At 39.4% G+C, this 23,131-nt stretch overlaps 1 protein-coding gene and 1 pseudogene across 2 annotated transcripts in view; one reads left to right on the forward strand and one right to left on the reverse strand.

Moving 5' to 3' along the window:
- Positions 1-23,131, reverse strand: part of BTBD9 (BTB domain containing 9) — a 467,705-nt gene that overhangs the window by 170,919 nt on the left and 273,655 nt on the right. For both annotated transcript variants that reach the window (XM_039467447.2, XM_074397992.1), the window contains one exon: positions 1,787-1,896. In XM_039467447.2, coding sequence (XP_039323381.1) covers positions 1,787-1,896 — 110 coding nt within the window. The remainder of the gene's footprint in view (positions 1-1,786; positions 1,897-23,131) is intronic.
- On the forward strand, positions 18,356-18,743 carry LOC101051457 (large ribosomal subunit protein eL30 pseudogene; annotated as a pseudogene).

Consider the following 23,131-nt stretch of genomic DNA (forward strand, 5'->3'; position numbering starts at 1 on the left):
CATGTTCAAAAATGCAGTGCACTGAGCTGAAATGAGTAGCCAAATGCTACGCATCTTGTAGATATGAAGGGTCCTGGTTTCTAAGATTCTTTTCACTAAGGGCTCTCCCAACTACAAAGTGAGGCCTACAGTCTATAGAAGGGACAGTCAGATACATAGTGAGGCTTATAGTCTACAGAAGGGACAGTCAGATACACAGTGAGGCTTACAGTCTATAGAAGGGACAGTCAGATACACAGTGAGGCCTATAGTCTATAGAAGAGACAGTCAGATACACAGTGAAGCCTACAGTCTATAGAAGGGACAGTCAGATATACAGTGAGGACTATAGTCTATAGAAGGGCCTGGACAACAGGTGGAAAAAAATGCCCTCCCCACAACCCTCCATCACCACAATTCTATACAGCCTACAGAAGTAAAAAACACTAATATCAGGTAATTCTTCAAACTTGCTAACTTTCAAATTACCTAAAAGTCACACAAATTATTAACATTTATATTTAATGTTAAAATTATGTTCACAACAAAATTAAAACAGGCAGCTATTTCAGTTGTGCTCTAAACACTCTCTAGATCGGAACATTTTCCACTCTTGCTACTTTATTAATATTATTCTCCAAATTAATATTATTCACCATAAGTAAAGGATTAGGTTTTAGATGCAGCAGATGTTAGGAAGATTTAGATTGTGACCATTCAAAGAGTTAATAAACATTTGCAAGTTACACTCATCTTTCCCATTATAGTTATCTCCATGTTTTTAGGACATAGGTCAATATGGACACGCGTGCTAACATGAACAAAACTTGGGAAGGAGAGGAGAAATCAGTCCCTTTGTAAAGGTACAGAATTCTGTTTTAGACCACAAGGCAGGGCCATCGTATCCTCCAGCACTGGAACATACGAAGTCCCTTCTCAAAGGAAAGTGCAATAAAGGGACAGAATCAAGGATCTAATTGATCTAAGCATGATCTTTGCAGCAGGTGACTGAAAACCTATGGGCATGGGGAAAAAAGCAGAATAAGCAGTCTGGAATGGCAAAGCCAGTCATGATACTTGGAATGTCGAGAGCTGGGATGGACTGTACACAATGCCTACACTACCCATTTACTGAAAATAAAAACAAAACAAGACAGAAAACCAAGCAAAGGATTACACCAAAATTTAAATTTCTCTTTCCAAATATCAGTCAGGCAGTATTTCCCACCCACTTACTTGACTTTTGCATTGACAATTCAAAAGTGACGATTCAGTCACTTTGGTCTTATTTAAATTATATGGAGGTACTTCTGTGAGATGAACTTTCTTGAGGCTAAATCAGGCAAATATGAATTCATACATCCATGAAAAGAAGATACCGTCATAACTAAGCATACCATTCATATCAAATCAAAGGCCAAAATACCTGCACAGCCATGGAAAGTCTGAACATCCAATCAATATTATACAGATTTTTCTTCAAACTCACCTATCATTAAATCCCTTGGTGTGAAGGGCTTCACCTGACTATCACAAGCATTCCCTACATAGGAAATCTGAATGAACTACTAAAATATTTTCAATTCTTAACCATCAGTACAATACTTACATTCATTCTTTTAAGTTCATTGGAATTACTATTTTGAATACTTGTTAAAAATGTAAGACATTCCCTATGTCACTCAGCAATAAGGCATCCAAATCAACCAGAGTCCTTAGAACTGACTAAGATGAGTTAACAGAGTAACAAATATTTGAAGATAAAGTATCTAAATATAACTACAAAAAATGTAAGTGTAATACTTACCTATCAGCCCCTTCTCAAGAGTGAAGGTTTTGTTTGTAAACATACATTCAAAAGCCACAATGTGAAAAATCTTGTTCACTGTGTTGTGAGTCCCAACAATTCGAATATACCTGATGGTAAAAAGGAAAGAAAATCTATTGAAAATGAGCTCCCACCACAACCAATCCAAGGATAACAGAGTAAGACACGTCACTTAAAAATACAGTGCACAAGAATGTAGACCAAAGGAGACTCTCAGCTTGTCTTCAAAACCTGTATCTGCTCCTTTTGGGTACCCCCAACTGAACCTAGAAGAATTATACCAAAATAAGGGAGATGTCATTTTGCAGAGAATTAAGTAGAACTTATATTAATTTGATTTATTCAGAAAACCAAACCAGGTACTGTTCAGTTCAACCCTTGAATGTCAGTCAGGTACATGACCATACGACATTTATACCGGAGAATGACAAATAGCTTCTACTCTTATGGTTAGGAATGTGCCTGAGCACATGTGCACAATCAAATGCTTTCCAGCTCAATGGCAGATTTCATCAAGTGGAGATGAATGCATGAAATCAATACTGCTTTCTTGTTTAAAAGGAAAAATCCAGAAACTACTGAAAATGACTCACAATTTCTTTTAATATTGTTCCTAAATCTTTAGGAAGTTAACCGTATATACTTACGCCAGCCCCCTACTTGACTGCTGGGAGGTCTCCTGACCAGAGGAAGTGATCTGCAGAGATGGCCCAGCCTGCTCTGCAGCCTCCCTCCTGGCCACATGAATCTGGCATCTGCACACAGTGCACAGTTTCACTGGGCAGCCCTTGAGTATCTTGGGCTGTTCATCCTCTTTAACTCCCTAGAGACTTCATCTCCAACAAACAAGCATTAACCTTGGAGTAACTTGCTCTCTTCGCTCTCCAGAGGGACCTGACAGTTCACAGGTTAATGAACAGACAAGCTCACTCTTCTGAATGTCACACAGTTCCACGGGGGATCTGCCACACACTGTCTTACTGGAATTCAAAGGAAGAACCAGGAAAAATAACTAGATTAACTGATAATGCTCTCCCAGTATGCGCTCTGAAGGATGGGGCATATCAAATGAACAGATTTCAATTAGAATATGACAGACTGGGCAAGGTTTTAGTAATATCTTCACCTCTGCTGTGTAAAACAACCTTCAATTTAGACGATATAATTTTACTTCTGAGTTAATCACTGTTCACTAATTTGGTAATTTCCTTACATTTCTCATCAGTCCAAGTTACTGTATAATGTAAATACTGATTTAGAAAATTTACATTAAGGAGACTGTATCTGGGGTTTTTATATCATGGGCTATTTTCCCTCCTGGTTCTTCAAGCCTAACTCTCATGGCATTCCCTGTGCACCTCATTTAGCCATCTGCTCCTTGACACAAGCTGATCACTCACCTTCATAACCAATATTAACGCTATCTCCTGAACTGACTGGTGTGCTCACACCTACTGCAGGGAGGCACCATTCTTCCTGTGTTGAGAATCAGGGCAACTGCTACATGTACCAGAACCCACTGGTGAAGCAGGAAGGGTTGGCCCTAATCTCTTCCTTTGAGCCCTCAAGGCAGACAGAAGGTGCTGATTTTACTGGGTTTGGGTGGGTAGGTGGGTTCATTCAACGTAAGTTCTTAATGGTCTGGGTAGTAGAGATTATATCATCCTTCACTTTGGCAGCGACAGTCTCCTTGGTGCTTTCTGGAAGGGAAGGGATGTATTAATTCTGGCACCTTGGTCTGAATCTCATTTTGTCCATTTCCTAAAACCCACAGGAATGCAACCATCATAGCATTTTCCACTGTATATGGCTGTGACAGCCTGAGCGCTGCTGTCTGCAACCTTGGAGGGAATAGAGGGAGTGTGGTTCCGTGGAATTTGATCAGATCATTTTGCTATTCTCTAGCTCAAGTCTCTACCAAAGGAGAGGCAGCTCTCCTACTGTGTACAGAAGAGCCAGGAAGTGACTAACAGGACATTTTCCCGCTGGCGGTCCTCAAGGTTAATATAGTCCAGGCTGAACTAAGGGGATGCAATAACATTCCTTCCCCCTGTTCTTTCTTTTAAAAGACTGTGTGGAATCAGGTTTTCCAAGTTTAGATAACTAATTTCCTAAATTTTACCGAGTGCAAACATTAGGAATGAGAGAAAATATGCAAACTTCCCCTCCCTCACCCGCCAGTTATAGGCAACTGAGAATAAAAAGTTATATTGGAATACATTTTATACTCTTAATGATAGCATTTGTGATAACAAACAAAATAATATATATGGTTGGAAAAGCATTGAAAGATGCCTCCAGATAAAAAGTTTTGTATAAATGAAGATAATGTTATCTCTGTTGCATAATTCTGAGGTCAAATTAGCAATTTGCCATTGTACACCATACTTTTTGATCAGCCTGTTATTTGCAACACTCATAGCAAGTTTAATTATTCTAGTTATACAGTGCTTTCTAAGTCTCTAGAAAATTATAGCATAATTTGCAAAAATGGCATAAAGTCCCTACTCAAATATACATTTAAAAACATGTGACATCAAAAGAAAGAAGCCAAGCTCCTTCTCAAGCAAAAAGTTGTAAATATCCTGGACTTTTCCCCAATCTAAAGATCTAGACTAGAAATGACAAAAGGCTTCAACTAATGGCCTGACATCAATGGTTAATAGGAGTGGCCTGAAGCTCTACATTAAGAATTCAGGGCTGGGCAAGGTAGCCCTGTAATCCCAGCACATTGGGAGGCCTGGGTGGGTGAATTACAAGGTCAGGAGTTCAAGTCCAGTCTGGCCAAGATGGCAAAACCCCATTTATACTAAAAATACAAAAATTAGCCAGGCATGGTGACACGCTCCTGTAACCCCTGCTACTTGGGTGGCTGAGGCAGGAGAATCGCTTGAAACCAGGAAGCGGAGGTTGGAGTGAGCTGAGATCATGCCACTACACTCTAGAGTGGGTGACAGAGTAAGATTCTGTCTCAAAAAAATTTAAAAAAAGAAAAAAAGAGGCCCTGTCCAGCACAGGAGTAGTGCCTTGATCCATGAGCAATGACTAAAAAGGGGAAGAGGCAGCACACGTACCATCCTTGATCATGAGCATATTTCCTTAATGGGGCTCACAATGGAGCATCCCAAGGTAAAAGAAGTTACTACTACCCATGTTACTGAAAAATCCAAGGGAGAGGAATGGGAGAATCTTCTTTCTTTTTGCTTTTTTTGAAAGGCAAAACTAAACTTGGTTCTAAACACCAAAACAGGAGAAGCAGGTATCACATTTTCTCTGTCCCATGAAATCCTGAATATAGGTAAAGTTTAAGATTTATTTCTTTGCTTTTTTAGCGCAAGTCAGACTCTGATTTAACCAGACAATAAGGGCAGAGGCAGCTAGTGACTTCATCAGTGTATAGAGAGGAGAACCGCTGAAAAATAGAACAGATATCCTTTGTTCTTGCTGAGGTCCTCAACAGCAGCTCAGACAGTTGGAAGATAATTACAACTTAAACAGTGCAGAGGAAGGCAGATATGCAACAGATTGGCCATTTCTGATGAGGATGAATGCTGTCCACGTGAGCCGTAGTGTAATAGTCTGTCTCCAATATTCTCCTCCCTTCCCTATGTTAGCTGTCTTCAAGTATCTGACAAAGAACGGATACTGAACATAGCTCAGAACAGAATGTTTCAGTACAGAAATTCCTAGGAGCTATAAGATTGTGGGTGAATGAGATTCTGTCTTCTTTAATAAAATAAAACTGAAACCCTCCAAGGACAGCACTCAAAAACTGAAAGGCACTACCGAGTTTTGACACAACGTGGCTTTTAGAGTCCAACAGAATCAGTTGTGTAGCCCAGCTCCATCACTTAATTGTGTCACTTAAGGGGAGAAAAGAAAAAAAAAAAAAAAATATATATATATATATAAAATTATGTATATTATATACAAATAGATATAAAGTATATATTATTAAAACATATAATTATATATATGCATATATATATATATATATATATATATATATATATATATATATATATTTTTTGAGACAGAGTCTCTTTCTGTTTCCCAGACTGGAGTACAGTGGCACAATCATGTCTCATTGCAGCCTCAACTTCTGGGCTTAAGTGATTCTCCCACCTCAGCCTCCCAAGTAGCTGGAACTACAGGTATGCATCACCACGCCTAGCTAATTTTTTTCTAGAGATGTTGCCCGCACTGGTCTCAAATTTCCAGGCTGAAATGATCTACCTGCCTCCGCTTCCCAAAGTGCTGGGATTACAGGTGTGACCCATTGCATCTGCGCCCCCCCCCCAATTTTTTTTTTTAAACTTAAGTTTCCCCCTCTATAAAATGAGGTCAATAACAAACTTTTTAGGGTATTTAAATGAGACAAGTATTTTAAATATCTAATGCAGTGCTTGGCAGAGTAGGATACCATTAGACAAAAATTCAAAGAGTAGATGATAGGATACAGAATTTCGTGGTTAGGACTTTGAGAACACTGGTTTTCTTGGAGAGTAGTTAGTCCCCTTTATCTGTGGTTCTGCTTTCTGTAGTTTCAGTTACCTGCAGTACAGTACAATATTTGGAGACAGTACAGTATTTGGAGAGAAAGACCATATTCCCATGACTTTTTTCACAGTATATTGTTATAATTGTCCTATTTTATTATTAGTTATTGTTGTTAATCTCTTACTGTGCTTAATTTATAAATTAAACTTTGCCATAGGTATGTATGCATAGAAAAACATACAGTGTATATATAGGGTTCAGTACTATGCAGAGTTTCAGGCATCCACTGAAGGTCTTGAAATTTATCCCCTGAGGATATGGAGGGGACTACGGTATTACTGACTTTAGATGTTAAAATGGTGCATCCATGGGGAGACAGGCCAAGGAGAAGACTTCAGGAACACAGGAAGGGACTTGTCCTTCCTCTTAGGGCACCACAGTATGGGGACTATGGACCACAGAAAGCAAGCAACGTTCCGAATGTAGATTTCCTGGCTATAGGGCACTTCTTGCTTTAATCCTCTGGTTTTTAAAAAATGTTCTTGATCTGTCTTAGCTAAGCATGAGGACGCAAGGGAAGAATCTTCTGATCGTAACTGGATTTAAAGTTTAAACTATCTTCTCCTCCCTTCCTCTAACCCAGGATCCCTTCTTGGAAGAGAATGTGAAATCCAGGGAGAATGCTCAGGGCCACATGGTCCAGCTACCCATATGCACTTATATGTTTCCTTTTGTGTAAGCCCTGGAAGTTAGGAATTTGAATCCATTAAGAAAAAAATACATTGCTTTACAGAGAGACAGCGTAGTACTGTGACCTAAACAAATTTTGCTTTGGCGATTTGACAGCATTCTCTGCCTGTTCTGGGAAGGTTCGAATTCATTTTCTTAATCTAGCTTTCCATCATTGCTTATCAGGATGCTACCAGATTTAATCTCTAAGGCACATACTGTACATCTTTAACATACTAAAGAAAATACAGAAAAACAGCAACATGTGCATTCCAACTTCAAACCCCTGGTATTCTGCAGTCTTCAGTTTTTCAGCACAAGTCTATCTGTGGTTATAGCTAATCCTTAACCTTCGCCTCAGTTATGGGATCACCTAACTTCTGTACTGAGAACATTTTATTCCAACATAAACTTGAATTTGGCAAGAAATATTTAAATGAGCTCTCAAGGGAACAACTAAAGCTAAAATCCATCTGAATTCTGTTCTTTGGTAAACAAATATTTATTCTCCAATTGAACTTTGTATTCTTGGATTAAACAATCTTGAAAACTAGAGTTAGCCTGAGATTGGTACAAAAGAAGGGAACCTTAACATTTTGGCTTTTCCTTCAAGTAGACATAGAGGACTCTGCAGAGAAACATTGTTCTTTTTTGTGGCCAGGGGGCAGGCACCTAACAAGACCTTAACCTATAGCATTCACTAGAGATTTGGGATCACCCAAGGTTTAGATGCATCATTTCCAAGATTGCTATTTGATCCTTTCCTTTAAGGAGATACTAAGAATATACATAAATAATTCTCTAACCTAAGAAGTAGGTAATTCCCATGGGTTTCCCCAGGATAAAATTTTCTTCTGGTTTTGTGTATACTGTTAGTGCTCTCATAATCACGCCAGTGACTGGAGGGGGAGTGACTTCAGGCCTTGTTGCTAAGGCAGCAAGTGGAAAACAAGTTTACTGCCAGAATGACAAAAAGCTTCTAGAAAAAGCATGTTACAAAGAAAAGATTTGTGACTCTTAGAAAACCTTCCCTCTGGCTCATCTGTGGAGCTATAGATTCTCCTGTACTGACTTTAGCAAAGGGCTCCAGCAGTATTTGCTTGTTTGGAAGAGGAAGGATTATTGAAAGGTTAAACACTGCACACAGGTGTAAGCAGAGACTACTGTCTCAGAAGGCAGCCCTGATGCTATCTGACCACTTGCCCTACAGAGGGAGCAATCATGTCCTGGCACCTCCACTATTCAACCCGAAGGGCAAACAAAACAGGAAGTCTTGTTTGTCAGAGAAAACTCATGCTACATAGAATCAAGTATATGGGAGGGATGAGATGTGTAGAAATAATTACTAATACAGAAAGTCTTTCCAATACTAGAGATAAATATTTGTTCTTTTTTATTTGGGGGAAAAGTGAACTTTGAACAGTAGGCTTTTCCTGTTCACCAAATATGCACAATCTAAAACTTGCCATGATATGCCTTCAGTGTATGAAATTATATTTTGAATATCACAAAAATAATATTTACATAAATCATATAAAAATGACATAAGATCCAAAATGTACTTAATTCATGTACATTTTTTGCTTGCACATATACCAGATAATAGCCTTTAAGGTATACTGGGTAAATCTGCTATTATCAAGATTTAATAAAAGTCAACTAGGGGCCAGGTGCTGTGGCTCATGTCTGTCATCTTAGCACTTTAGGAGGCCAAGGTGGGAGGATCACTTGAGCCTAGGAGTTCAAGACCAGCCTGGGCAACAGAGGGAGACCCTGTTTCTCCGAAAAATTTGAAAATTAGCCAGGCATGGTGGTGTATGCCTGTAGTTTCGGCTACTCAGGAGGCTGAAGCGGGAGGATCATTTAAGCCCAGGAGGTCCAGGCTGTAGTGAGCCATGATCACACCATTGCATTCCGGCCTGGGTGATAGCGAAACCCTGCCTCAAAAGAAAAAAGTCTACTAGGTATAGGAGATAATGCTAAGTCCCATGAGGAATCGGCCAGAAGGACCAGACTTAAGCCTTCATCCGGACAAGTTTATAATACAGTTTGGAAAGCAAGACAAAAACACATCAAATTATATGACTTGACAGAACTGAATCAAAAGTAAGACACAGGTTCTAGTCAGAGCTCCATAATGCATTAGATAATATAAATTAGGTAAGTTCCTTAATTTTTCTCAATCCCAGGCTTCACATGTGTGGTAGTGGTAGAGAAAAGGGGATAAGGGCTTATTACCTATTCGCACATGGTAGCTTAATCTTGAAACACTGAATTAACAACATGAATATTAGAAGTTCTCCCAGGAACTACTCTTGCTTCAAAGACCAAAATAAAACAAACATAGCTAAAGCAGGATTAACTCTCTTTCTACCCCCTCTTCCCAACTCGTGATCACTGATTCATCCAACAAATATTAACTGAGCACTTACTATGTAGTAGCTATTGTTGCTGGTGCCGAGATATGGGACTGAATCCCTCTCTCACAGAACTTACATTAAAAGTTGAGACAACAAATTTTAAAAATCAAATAATTATCCACTGGTTGATAGGTGATCTATTTAGCACTGAACTTTATAGACAAAGTTGCTAAACTGGAAGGATAAACAGACATAAAACGTCTACCTTCTGGAATAAAAGAAGGGTCAAATGGGAAGGTACAACTAGCTCTGTCTAAAAGCATGGCTATAATGTAAATAAGTCTGAGAAGTAGACATGGTGCACCTATTATAGCTATTTAGCATGATACAGGCAAAAATCTAATTAATTAAGTAGGCTTCTTAGCATCTGGAAAAAAGAACTGATTTGAATTTCAAGCAATGTCTTGCTTATTTCATGGTTTCGTTTTCTTTTTATTCTTTCCATCTTTTTCAGATTGTAATTTTCAAGGGATTATATAGAGAGAAAATGAGGCATGGAGTACATAAAATAAAAAATGAATAAGGGAGGGGGAAGAAGGGGGGAGAAAAAAAGAGAAGGGGATAAAGAAAGGAGAGAGGGAGAAAGAGAAAAACAAGTATGAACAAACCAATTTCTTCTCTGTCTCTGTTATGTGCTAATATGAACAAATTCCCATATGGGAATAATTTTAACTAATTGTATTACTCAATAAAACATTTGAAACCAACACGAAGTATACTTTAAGAAACAGAACTAAATTACCGAAAGTTCAAAATTTGCATTTTTTTGTTAACTTTTCCCCTAGCCCAAGATGCTGGGGGTGGGAGAAAGAATTTCACTAGTTTTATCTTCAAAATGTCTGCATTATCTTTTTCAGTTTATGCAATAAGCTATGCATTTCCATGAATGTAGACAAATCAAGACCAGCCTGGGCAACAGTCTAACGGAATCGTGAACTAGAGAAAAAGCAAAAGAAAATTAAATTTGTTAGTTTCCATACAAATCTATAAGAACTCATTTGGTGACTCTGACCTGTAACATGCCTGCTACGTAGTATCAGTAGTATCAGGGTAAGGGAAGATTCTCTTTGTTTTAACCTAAGACTATGGTGGGCATATGCTGTTAACTGTAACTCAAAATGTTAAGGTTTGGAAGAAACTGTTTTTCTCTCTCTTTTTTTTTTTTTTCTTTTAGAGTAGAGGATTAACTAGAGGAGGAAGAGAGGCAGAAGAAGGAAAAGGAATTAATCTCTCCCCACAGAAAAATGTAAGAATCCTTCTAAGAAGGTAAACATTATATACCCTGAGAAATGAGACAGGAATTGCCCAAGATGGCTTAAAAAACAGAAGTGAAAACTAAGCATCAAAACCGAGAGAGTAATAAAGAGAGCATAGGGAGCGAGAAAATCACAAATCTCTACTCTAGACTCCTGAGAAACTAGCACTGGAATTAAAATAAAAGCTAATTACTTCTGCATGTTACACAAATAGCCTCTGCAGGCATTATTTCCTTTCATGAAAAACCCATACTCTGCACACTCATACAACCAGTTGTATTATATGTTCATATATATATCTAATGAATATGGTATTATTATATATAATAATATAGGTTCATTTTCAGGCTAGAGATTTCAAACCTTCACAAAACGTATGGCCCTTGAAGCCTCTGTATTCTCTATAAGCTATGTAAAGAAACTTGTGTTCCAGGCAATCGCTTCTCAGAGAACTAAATGAAATGTATTTACAGAAAACAAGCCAGGTGCATTAAATCTCATCTATGCTACCTACTATCCCTAGACTGCTTCAACGTTCACAAAAAATTTCAAGGACCCTCCTTTTCCCCTTGGGAAATACTGAGAATCAATAAAATTATGCATAAAGCTATAAAAAAAATCAGAATAGTCAAAGTAAATAAAAATACTACAGAAAGCTTGAGGAAAATGCTCACCACAGCACAGAAATGCAAGCAATAACGGGGGTGGGGGGGGGAGAGGGAGGGAGGGAGAGAGAGAGACACACACACACACACACACAAGTATTTTTGTGTTGTGTGTCAAAACTAGTACGGATATGTATAATACACTATCGCAGGGATTGTTAAAGCTGGAAGTGCATGACCAATTTCACTGTAGAAGCCTGTACTCCAGTTTCCAAATAGCATGAAGGATTACTAATTTCAGCACTACTGGTATAAGAAATTTTGCTGCTGAGATCTGTCAATGTGTCAGAACTTTAATGCAAGCAAAACAGAAACCAAAATAGCAAAATTCTCCAAGTGGCACTATTTGGTGGTCTACAGAGTCTGCTTATAGTAGGGGCTAAGCAGACATGGGATTCAAACCTAACAGTCTACCCAATCATTTAAAGAGACACTTTCCCATATGCACACTTTATGTGTTAGGACTCCTATGCACTGCTGAAGTTCAATTTTGAAGCCTGTCTCTAATCCATGTTTCTGGTGGATTAGCAAGCAGGCTGGGAGAGGGAATAGTTTGGCAAGGCTCCTTTCTTCCCCTCCCCCAGCTTCTTGAGGGTTCAACCATTCATGACCTAGACATTGCTGGTACAGCATTAGTGCTAAGCCAGTGATCAGAAAGAAAATGTCAATCCTCAATCCTCATACTTGTTTCAGAAATTCAAAAAAGGAAAAACTTAATGAGTAGAATGAACAGAAAGTAAACTGTGTACTCTGTAAGAGAGGACTTTTTTTAATAAGCAAGAAGATTCTATCCTATTACTAATAGTCGCTGCTACTGCTGTGGTGCTTGGCCTCTTCATTAAAACAAAGCTGGTTTCACTATTTATTTTTCTTCTTTTACTTTTTAAAATAATGCTATATATGAACATAGTTTAAGAAGTCAAGCAGCCTATAAGGTTTATTATGAAAAATACGCCTCCATTCTCCATTGCCTCCCCACCTCAAGAGGCAATAATTTTTACCTGTTTCAATTTATTCTTTTAGGATTTGTCTCACACCTATAATTACCATGCTTCTAATGTTGTATCTTGATCTTCAATTTTAGGTTTTATCGACCAACCTACTACTACAGAAGATGAGGATTTAGCTTTCCCTCTCCACGTGTATCCTTTCCCATCCCCCCAAGACAGACTGTTCTATGACTTTGGTTGGATCAATATTCACTGTTCACAATATGATTATGTAAATGTTACTCACAATGAATATATGGAGTATTTTTCTTTCCTGCACAATTTTTCTTCTGGCAAGAATTAAAAGTAATCTTGATTTTGATTTTTCTTTTGCTTGATTTAGTATGAGCTCAACACTAATTCACCTCCTTCTTCTAACTCTCAATTGACTGAGCTCTTCTCAAGACATTCTGACACATCAGGCATTTTTTATAATTTCTTCTTCTTGAAGAAGTCTTCTTGGGCCTTCTGAACAGTTTCAGTCAAGTCTTGTTGCCCTCTAAGCCTGCAGCAAGCTATCACCCTGGGATCTACCTTCCCCATCATTCTAGGGACTCTTTAGTCTCTCTCCTGCGGTAAATAGCCTGTGCCCTGCATCTCACACTTGCTTCTTTCTTGGTCTACTCTCTCATTTTGGTGGAGTACACTTACAGTTTCCTGAGAAATGGTTTCTAGGAGACACGATTTTTAAGACGTTGTCTGAACAGGATCCTTAGTCCACCTTTGTATCTGACTGGTTGTTTGGCGGGGTACAGAATCTTAGGTTGGAAACAGATTTCCTTCAGGACTCTGAATGTATTGTTTTACTGCCTGTCAAGCTTCTAGTTTGGCTTTTGAGAAGCCACTATGATACCTGACTGGGTTATTTTCTTCCTTTTGTCTTTTTTTAAAAAACCATGTCCTGCTCTGGAAGTATGTAGATTTTCTCTACGGCCCCTGTATTCTGAAATTTCATGACAATGATGACGTGGCTTGCTGTGGGTCTATTTTCTTCCAGTGAGCTGGGCACTCAGAAGGCCCTTGCAATTTTAAATTTTAAATTGCTGTTATTATTTTCCTGGATTTTTTCTAATTTTTCTTTATGAATCTCTTAGTTTTGAATATTGGATCCCTTATCTTGACCTGTGTTTTTATATTTTCTCTATTTGCCATATTTTTGTCATCCTGTTCTACTTTCTGAGAGAGTTCCTCAATTTTATCATCTGTGCTGCCTCCTGAGCTTTCCATTTCTGTTTTAATATTTTAAATTTCTAATTGTACTTCTTATTCTCTAAATGTTCCTTTCTTTTTGGTCTAGGGTTGCCACAGGTACTTCAATCTCTTTAAAGATAGCAAATTTTTTTTAAGTGTCCATCTCCTTACATAGGTTCCCCCTATTTGTGTTTTTGTTTCATACTAGTTTCTTCACATGTCTGGTTGTCAGGAAGGAAACTAGAAATGCAATGAAGATTCTAGGAACACAGTAAGCCTTATAGACTTTTAGCTTCATGTTAGGATTACCTAAATGGGTTCACTGTTAGGAAAACTCCACTTTTAGATTCCTTAGCTCTTTCCTCTTGGGATGGTCAGATTATACTAGGAAGATGTCTCTAATCCATGCATGGAAGGCATGGGCCTGACTACCGGAGTTCTAGAAGCTAAATGGTGAAATAGGATAAAAGAATTTGTCTGTGGATGGGGGTGGGGTGCTGAGGGGTGGTTATGTGAGTTGGAGGTGTTACTGAGAGCTGGGGGTCTCAACAAAGGACCACTTAATCCTCCTATGGTATGACCTTTCTCAACTGTGCATGTTATCCCTCCTAGTTTACAGACACTGTTTTATCCTCATCAGAGAATAAATTCTCAATTTTCCATCAGGATGAGAAAGAAGCAGTCAGAGTTCTATGAAATAGGGGAGAGGATCTAGAGCTCTTGATTGTTTCATAAAGACGTAGTTAATCAGTCCTCCTCATAGCAGCCCTTCCCTATCCACTTCATTCATCACAGTTGCAGAGGTACCTGGTGCCTTTAATTCCTAAGCCTTTGAGGATTCAATAGCTTAGGAATCAGTTTTGTAGGGCCTGTTAAGTCATTTATCACTTGTTCATCTGCTTTACATCTTCCTCTTCCACATTTTTGCCTCCTCTTCCCATTTTCCTTGTGTGTTTACACCTAAAAGAAAATCTCTTTACTGTTATTTTAGTGGAGTTTTGTTCTGAAGGGAGTAAGAGTTTGCCATCATAACCTGAAACCTTAACTGTTTTTCACAAGAGCAAAATGGATTATTCAGGCTCTCTGCTCCACTCTCCCCATCCCTCTGGTTATTCCTGTAAAAATAAAAGCTTGAGCAGGTATCTTTGCTGGACTTACTGAGTCTGAGATCTTGGCCTTTCCAGGCTGCTATCGCTGGGGTACAACCACTGAGACTGCGTAGAACTATGACAACAATATAGGAGATGATAACCATTTCTCCTCATTTCCTTTCCCATCTTCAGCCTGGGGGCTACACCTCTTTATTCCTTCTTGTCTTAAAATAACATTTCACCTTGTTGCTGCTCCTCCATCCCCCTCGTCCCATTGCTGCTACCAGGTCTTCAAATGGCTGTCTCAGAATACTTAGCTATTTTATCTTCTGAACTTGTTTTTTCACTAATTAAATTCCAAACAAGGATATGTCCAGACAGTCCCACAAATTATCACCATTCTGAAGAAAGATTCAAATCATCGAGTAATTTTGTTAGTCAGTGTCTCTCTCTCTCTCTCCCCGAAAGAAAGAGGGGGCGTGTTAATTTCTACTGAGTAAAAATAAAATAACTCAGTTCATCCTCACTGAAACAGCTGCACAGACAGCACTGGCTGCTCTGTTTATCATGATAACTGTAGAAAAACATCATCTCCTCCTCTCTCCAGAACAATCACTGTGTTCCACATGCAGATGGGGTGATTTCAATCCTCTCAAGCAGAGACGGGCTTGTCTGGGGTTCTTCCTGCATATCCACACTGCACACCCTTCCTTTGCTTCTGCTGGCACAGCCCAACTGCTTCAGATAACAGCTGCTTCAGAAGGACCTGATAGATTCAGCTGTGGATCCCCTGGAGGCTTCCTAATGCCCCAGCTCAGCCAGCTGCATCTAAGCAGAGGTACGGGAATTGAGTGTCAAAGTGGGAGAAAGTACATACTGTACATCCTCTTTAATCCATGCAGTTACTGCAGCAAAAGGAGAGGGGAAGGAAAAAACAAATAAATACCTCATAGGCATGGGGAGCAGGGTGGCCAAGGGTTCTAAGTCAGAGGAGTAGAGAGCAAGACGCAGATGAGTAGGAAGAAAGCTTTCAACAAGGGTCCATTCCATTTTACTGCTTACTCCAGGGAGCCCAAGGAAATTCTGTTTTTTGTTTTCCTGAGTCATTCAGTGAGTCAGACAGGATTTAAGAAAATGATAAATGATTTCAGTGGACTGTGACCTTTTTGTTAGGCTAAGGAAAGTTAAGTTAAACACGCAGGATGGCCAACTATCCAGGTTTGCCTGGAACTGTCCTGGTTTGAGCACTGAACGCCTCCTATGCTAGGAAACCACTCAGTCTCAGGCAAACCAGGATAGCTGCTCATCCTATGCCACCAACAGCAGTTTCCCATTCTGGGATCTATGTGAAACTGGGCAGCATTCAAATTCTACACAGCACCTTCCTTTTCTTTCAGGGCCGCTCCTGCCACACAAACTCTCCTCAGCCTTAACACTCTTCAGTCTAACAGACAGGGCATTAAAAGGCCATTCTATGTTTGACTTTCAGCAGAAGGGCAACTATTGTCATTCTGAGTTCTCCCAGCTTGTCTTCTGGAGTCCCTGTCAGAAGCACAAGCCATCTAGCCCAATAGAACTGAATCAAAATGATCATGGCAGAAATGTCTAGTGCCTAGAGAAACAGTGCATCCCTCAATAACTTTAAAATGCTGAACTCTGAAAAGGAAGCAGAAGAAAACTCAATTACACAGGGGCTGATAATTCAGTGTGTGGATTACTCAGGCTCTCTGCTCCACTCTCCCCTCCCTCTGGCCCCAGTTATTAGGCGATTTCACTGCTCATCAGCAGGGAAGAGGAGGAAGGAAAGGTGGGGGAAGCGGAACCAGCCAATTTTTCTATTTACGAGCAGGTTTCCCAGGAAAGGTGTTCAAACTATTGGCTCAAGAGGTTCTTTGGTGGGGATAGAAGATTGAGCAATGGGGTGGGGGGGGGGGTGGTTGGGGCACGATTTGCTGATTTTCATCACTTCATCTCTCCTAATTCTCAAACAGAATGAACTGTTGGACCTCTGTTTCCATTGAAAGGCTAGCAAAATTACAAATGTTAGATAAAAAATATCTATCTATTTACTAAACCATACAAGATCCTATCTTTTTAAAAAGTCATTTGACAAACACTAGAAAGAACTGGCAATGCTAACAATTTACAAGATAAATATAATTGGATCATTATATACTGTGCTTTATAACATTTTTACAGCTTAAAGAAGTCCCCAATCCAGATTAAGTGTGAAATACTAATTTGGGAAGGATACCAAAAAGAGCAATCTAGTTTTAGTTTATTCACTTCACATCTCAATTTCTTCATCTCTAAAGGGGAAAATAACTTAACTTTGTGGGGAGTTTGTGGTATTAAACAGTACATGTGTCAAGCGGTCAGCACTTTACCAGGCACATCCTAAGTGCTCAATAAATGGCAGCAAGCATATAGTAGGTCCCAAAAATGTTAAATAAATATATAATAACTTATTAGCATTTTTATTGAGCAACTACTATATGATGAGCACTTTTAGGCACGAGATATGAAAACGAATATGAACAAGTCAGTCTCTAAAAGGCCCACTCTTTTAATGCAGACAGGACATTATAATACATATTAATAAATGCTGTTATACAAATTCCATACAAATAACATGGCAGCACACAGGAATGGTGCATAATCCAGACAGAGACAACCAGGAAAGGCTTCTCAGATGTGACTGCTAAGTATTGAAAGATGAGTGGGGGTTGGAGGAGATGCCAGAAATAAATGTATGGAAAAGGAAAATCCAGGCAGAAGAGTAACATGTATAATCTCTAGGAATGTGACCCTAGGAGCCTGGGAAGACAGGGGAGTGCAGCAGGACTGGAGTCTATGCCCAACTGGGGTGGAGAAGTAAAGGTCGAATCACAGGGTGTGGCTGTGAGAACAATAGGTTGGAATGACAAGATAACAGCTAGAGGGAGACTGTAGAGTCAAGAGGGATTTGTTTTATTAGTAGGTGGAAGTGATTTCAGCAAGTTTAAATGCTGCAAAGAAAAGAGCCACGAACAAAGAGATGAAGGTTGTTGCTTCTTCCTATCACTGTAAGAGAGGAAGAGGATCTGACCTAAAGGCACCCCTTTCTGCTGTTAATGAGGGGCTCCCTCCGTGCCTCTGTGAACATGTTCAAGTGTCGAGGGGTCTGGGTCAGTGTTTCTCAACCCTGGTTGTGTATCAGAATCACGTGGGGGACTTTGGAAATATATGCATGTTACCCTTAGAGACTGTGATTTAACGGAAATGAGGCAGAAAGTCTAATATTTAGCTCAGGGTTGGGGACTATTAGTCTGAATCATAATAAACAGCCATAGTCAGATATAAATAAAAACACATATTTCAGCTGGGAGCAGTGGCTCATGCTTGTAATCCCAGCACTCTGGGAGGCTGAAGCGGGAGGACTGCTTGAGGCCAGGAGTTTAAGACCAGCCTAGGTCTTAAACATAGCAAGACCCTGTCTTTACAAAAACAGAAATTTAAAAAATTAGCTGGGTGTGGTAGCACATACCTGTAGTCCTAGCTACTCTGGAGGTTGAGGTGGCAGGATCACTTGAGCCCAAGGGTTGGAGGCTGCAGAGAGCTGTGCTCATGCCACTGCATCCCAGCCTGGGTGACAGAACGAGATTTTGTCTCTTAAAAAAAAAAAAAACCCGATCTTAGAGTCTGCTCACGGTTGGGGGCCGTCCCGCACCTAAGGCAGGAAGATGGTGGCCACAAAGAAGACAAAAAAGTCGCTGGAGTCGACCAACTCTAGGCTTCAACTCGTTATGAAAAGTGGAAAGTACGTGCTGGGGTACAAGCAGACTCTGAAGATGATCAGACAAGGCAAAGCGAAATTGGTCATTCTCGCTAACAACTGCCCAGCTTTGAGGAAATCCGAAATAGAGTACTACGCAATGTTAGCCAAAACTGGTGTCCTTCACTATAGTGGCAATAATATTGAACTGGGCACAGCATGTGGAAAATACTACAGAGTGTGCACACTGGCTATCATTGATCCAGGTGATTCTGACATCATTAGAAGCATGCCAGAACAGACTGGTGAAAAGTAAATCATGCAAAATTTTCCTTCAATAAAATTTTTCCGAGCTTGTTTGAATCACAGGTAATTCCCCAAAGTACTTCAGGCGTCTTGCCTTACTCATACGGATTCTGTTCCTGGGTATGCCTCTCTCTCCTTACTCTCATAGTGAACCATAACTTTCGCCCAGCTCAAATGACACATATTTTATGTTATTTCTCATGAGTGCTGATACATCCCAAGAAGCATTAATTTCTCCTTCATCAGTGCTCATATAACTTCTATTATGGTGTGTCTCGCGTTGGATGAAAGTTAAGTATCTACTTTTCAGCTTCTTCCACTGGACTGTGATCTTTCTGAACACAGAGACCATTCCTTGTTCATTTTCCTTTTCAAAGTACCCATACAGTATCCAGTACACACATGGAATGCACTCAAATGTTTACTAAATGAATGAATCAATGTGGGTAAACAAATGGTAATCACTGTAAGAAGTGCACTGAAGAATACAATAATTTTAAAAGATTGCTAAGATTCATCACAGCAAATAATATTTATGTGAAATTATTTCTTAGAAGACTATAAATTATTCCCACAGAACAAATAATTTTCCCAGTGGTATAGAGTATGAAACTTGATGCTTAAGGCTTGGCACATATAAATCTTAATTAGACAGTGTCTTTTACTTCCAAAATCCTTTTTATAAGGTACCCATATATTGGTAGAATAACATTACAATGTACAGTGGCAGCAGAATTTGATGAGTATAGCAGAAGAAAGGAAAACCAGCTGTAAGGTTTCTAAGTGACAACTGTCAGCAGGCTGCAGAACTGCTTATAAATACAACAGAATTAAATAACCATGGTATGATGGCAGAGTTGCTCAAATATAATCACTGAAGAAATAAAAATTCCTCTCTAGAAGGATAATATTATTGAAATCTAGTTTTTACTTATGGAAATCTCAGTAATAGGAGAAATGAAAGAACCACATGATAGAAGAAAATGGGAAAAAAAGAGGCAGCAAATCAAAAATATCCCAATTATTGCTATGAGAAGCTGTAAATTGCCTGTTTTCATGTAATTAATCAGCATCAACTTTTATTTTATTTTACTTTATTTTTAGAGACAGGTCTTGCTCTTTTGCCCAGGCTGGAGTACAGTAGTGTGATCGAAGCTTACTGCCACCTCCAACTCCTGGGCTCAAGGATTCCACCTGTTTCAGCCTCCAGAGTAGCTGGAATTACAGGTGTGCACCTCTGCCTGGACAGCATCAACTTTTTTTTTTTTTTTTTCTGAGATGGTGTTTCACTCTTGTTGCCCAGGCTGGAGTACAATTGGTGCAATCTCGGGTCACTGCAACCTCTGCCCCGTGAGTTCAAGTGATTCTCCTGCCTCAGCTTCTACAGTAGCTGGGACTACAGGTGCACACCATCACACCTGGCTAATTTTTGTTTTTGCAGTAGAGAAAAGGGTTTCACTAGCCAGGCTGGTCTCAAACCTCTGACCTCAGGAGATCCACCCAAAGTGTTGGGATTACAGGCATGAGCCACCACACCCAGCCGATCAACTTTTTAAAAAGTTTCTGTAGGCTGAGAGTAAACTTTTTTAGTATCCCAGTACGTTGGGGAGGCCAAGGCAGGAGGAATGCTTGAGGCCAGGAGTTCAAGAACAGCCCTGGCAACATATTGAGACCCCTGTCTCTACAAAAACAAACAAACAAAACCCTAAAATACTAGTTGGGCATCGTGGTGCACACCCGTAGCTCCAGATACTCCAGAGGCTAGGGAGGAAGGATGGCTCGAGCCTAGGAGCTGGAGGCTGCAGTGAGCTATGATTGCACCACTGCACTATAGCTTAGGTGACAGAGACCCTGTCTCAAGAAAAAGTTACTCTAACTCTGGAGAACCTGCGTGTAATACACTCTAATTCTATTGGCAGGATTATACTTATCATAACTACTTCGAGAAAAATAGAAAGGGAAGAGATAAAATTATTTATGTAATCAGAGAAGAACAAAGAGAAGAATATAAAATGGCTTGAGTGGTATATTACTAGGAGTAATGGGAAGAAATTAAGAAAATGGCAAAATTAGGTTACATATCAGAATTCTCTCCACATGATTTTTACTGTATGAAAGCATCTTCTGGAATAATAATGCTAATTGTAAATGCCCTCTTAATAAAATGTTCAGGTTGCTATGGCCTATTAGACAGCAATTCAAATCCTGTGGGCTCTGCTTCTCCTCTCTGAGTTCTGCGGCAGTATGGCTATCACAGGGAATGAGGCCTGGAGAATCCTGGGCACTTGGGGGTTACATTAGTCAGGTAAAAGATGGAAGGCCCATCATTCAAGTTATTTAAAATTGGACACAACATTAGAGAAAATGCAATGGAGCTGAGTGGGATGAACTAGAGAACCCAATGTAGCATTAAAAAAAAAATCACATTCATCAGTGCCAAGGGACATTTGGAGGACACTGTGTTTAAATTTGGGGCTCATTCTGCAGGAATGAGTGTCAACTGTCCTTGATCTTGCAGATGACTCTACACACAGGAACTCCCTCATAAAAATATTAAGAAAAGCACTGCCAAGCTGAGAGGGAACAGTTTAAATCCCTAGCTCACAAAATAATTTCCATCGCTCTCTTCTTTGGTTCAGTGATGATGATGTCATCATGCATCTGCAGTTTGTTATTTTTATATGAACACAAAAACAGACAGAAAATACATTAAAGTGATATGTAATTTTCTATGCAAATGTTTTCAGACTAACAAGAGTTGTTTTTTATGATTAAGTGGAAATTGGTTATTTGCTTTAAATATTTATGATAAAGTATTTAGAATTAACACTTAAGCAATTCAATTCAGGAGATTAAAAAAACTGCAATATTCCTTGCCTGACCTTGGCAGCTAATGTGATATAGCACATGTTACCTTAGCTGTGGAGGAACTTTATACAATAAATCACGTCTATAAACAGTAGTCAAAATGGTTTTGTGTCTAGTTCTGCTACCAAACCCAGGTAACCTAGAGCAAATCCTTCAACCTTACTCTCTTTTTAGTGTGTCTAACAGGATAAAATGGAAAGTACTAACATATCATACCCTGGAGAAAAACTAAACCAACTAGTTTGATGAATAAGACAAGGCCCTGTAGATCTTGAGAAGAGAGATGTTCTCTGTTCTGAGACTTCTGGAGATTTTCAATATCATCCAGCACGGTACTAGATTTGTGTAAACGAATCACATCCTAGGACACTGGAATCCTGTGACAGCAGATGTTCCAAAGTGCTTGGGGGAGACTGTGAATATTCTAGTTTCCAAACGTGTTTTTTAGGACTAGGCTAAATGGTAACAGTTTTAACATCAAGGCAATGTTGAATGGTTTGTAATAATAAAATATTTATGACAAGTGTTTTATTTTTTTTTTTGAGATAGAGTCTCGTTTCTGTTGCCAGGCTGGAGTGCAGTGGTGCGATCTTGACTCGCTGCAACCTCTGCCTCTCGGGTTCAAGCGATTCTCCTGCCTCAGCCTCCTGAGTAGCTGGGACTACAGGCGCGTGCCACCATGCCTAGCTAATTTTTGTATTTTTAGTAGAGACGATGTTTCACCATGTTGGCCAGCATAGTCTCGATCTCTTGACCTCATGATCCACCTGTCTCAGCCTTCCAAAAGTGCTGAGATTACAGGTGTGAGCCACTGCACCCGGCTAATATTTACAAGTTTTTAAAAAGTAATTAATATGTATTAAATACTTAGTCTATCTGCTAAGTACCTTACCTGTTTTTACTCATTAAATTATCTTAACTTATGAAGTAGGCATTATTACTATCCACATTCTATAGATGGGTAAAGTAAGGCATAATCAGAGTGTTTAACTAACTCATTCAAGCTCACAAGCTTGGAAGTGATGAGCGATGTATGGTTTGGACCTGGCTGAACAGTAAGGTTGTATTTCAGAACATTATAAATGAAGTAAAAATAACCAGAGAAAAAACGTGACCTGGCTGGAACCATCCATACCAGCAAGAGTAACAGGTTAATCAAGATACTGAAGGCTGGGTGTGGTGACTTACACCTGTAATCCCAGCACTTTGGGAGGCCAAGAAGGGAGGATTGCTTGAGCCTAGGAGTTCAGGGACCAAATTGGGCAACATAGGAAGACAAAATTTTTGTCTCTACCAAAAATTTTAAAAATAAGAAAATTTGCAGGGCATGGTGGTACATGCCGGTAGTCTCAGCTACTCAGGAGACTGAGGTGGGAGGACTGTTTGAGTCCAGGAGGTTGAGGTTGCAGTGAACCAAGCTCATGCTGCTGTACTTCAGCCTGGGCAACAGAGCATGATCCTGACTCAAAAAAAAAAAAAAAAAAAAGATACGGATGGTACAATCTCTCAATTTCTGCATGGCCCACAATAAATAATTTGAAGATAAATTATGGAA

Source organism: Saimiri boliviensis, chromosome 4 (genome assembly GCF_048565385.1).
Source record: "Saimiri boliviensis isolate mSaiBol1 chromosome 4, mSaiBol1.pri, whole genome shotgun sequence".
Lineage (NCBI taxonomy): Eukaryota > Metazoa > Chordata > Mammalia > Primates > Cebidae > Saimiri > Saimiri boliviensis.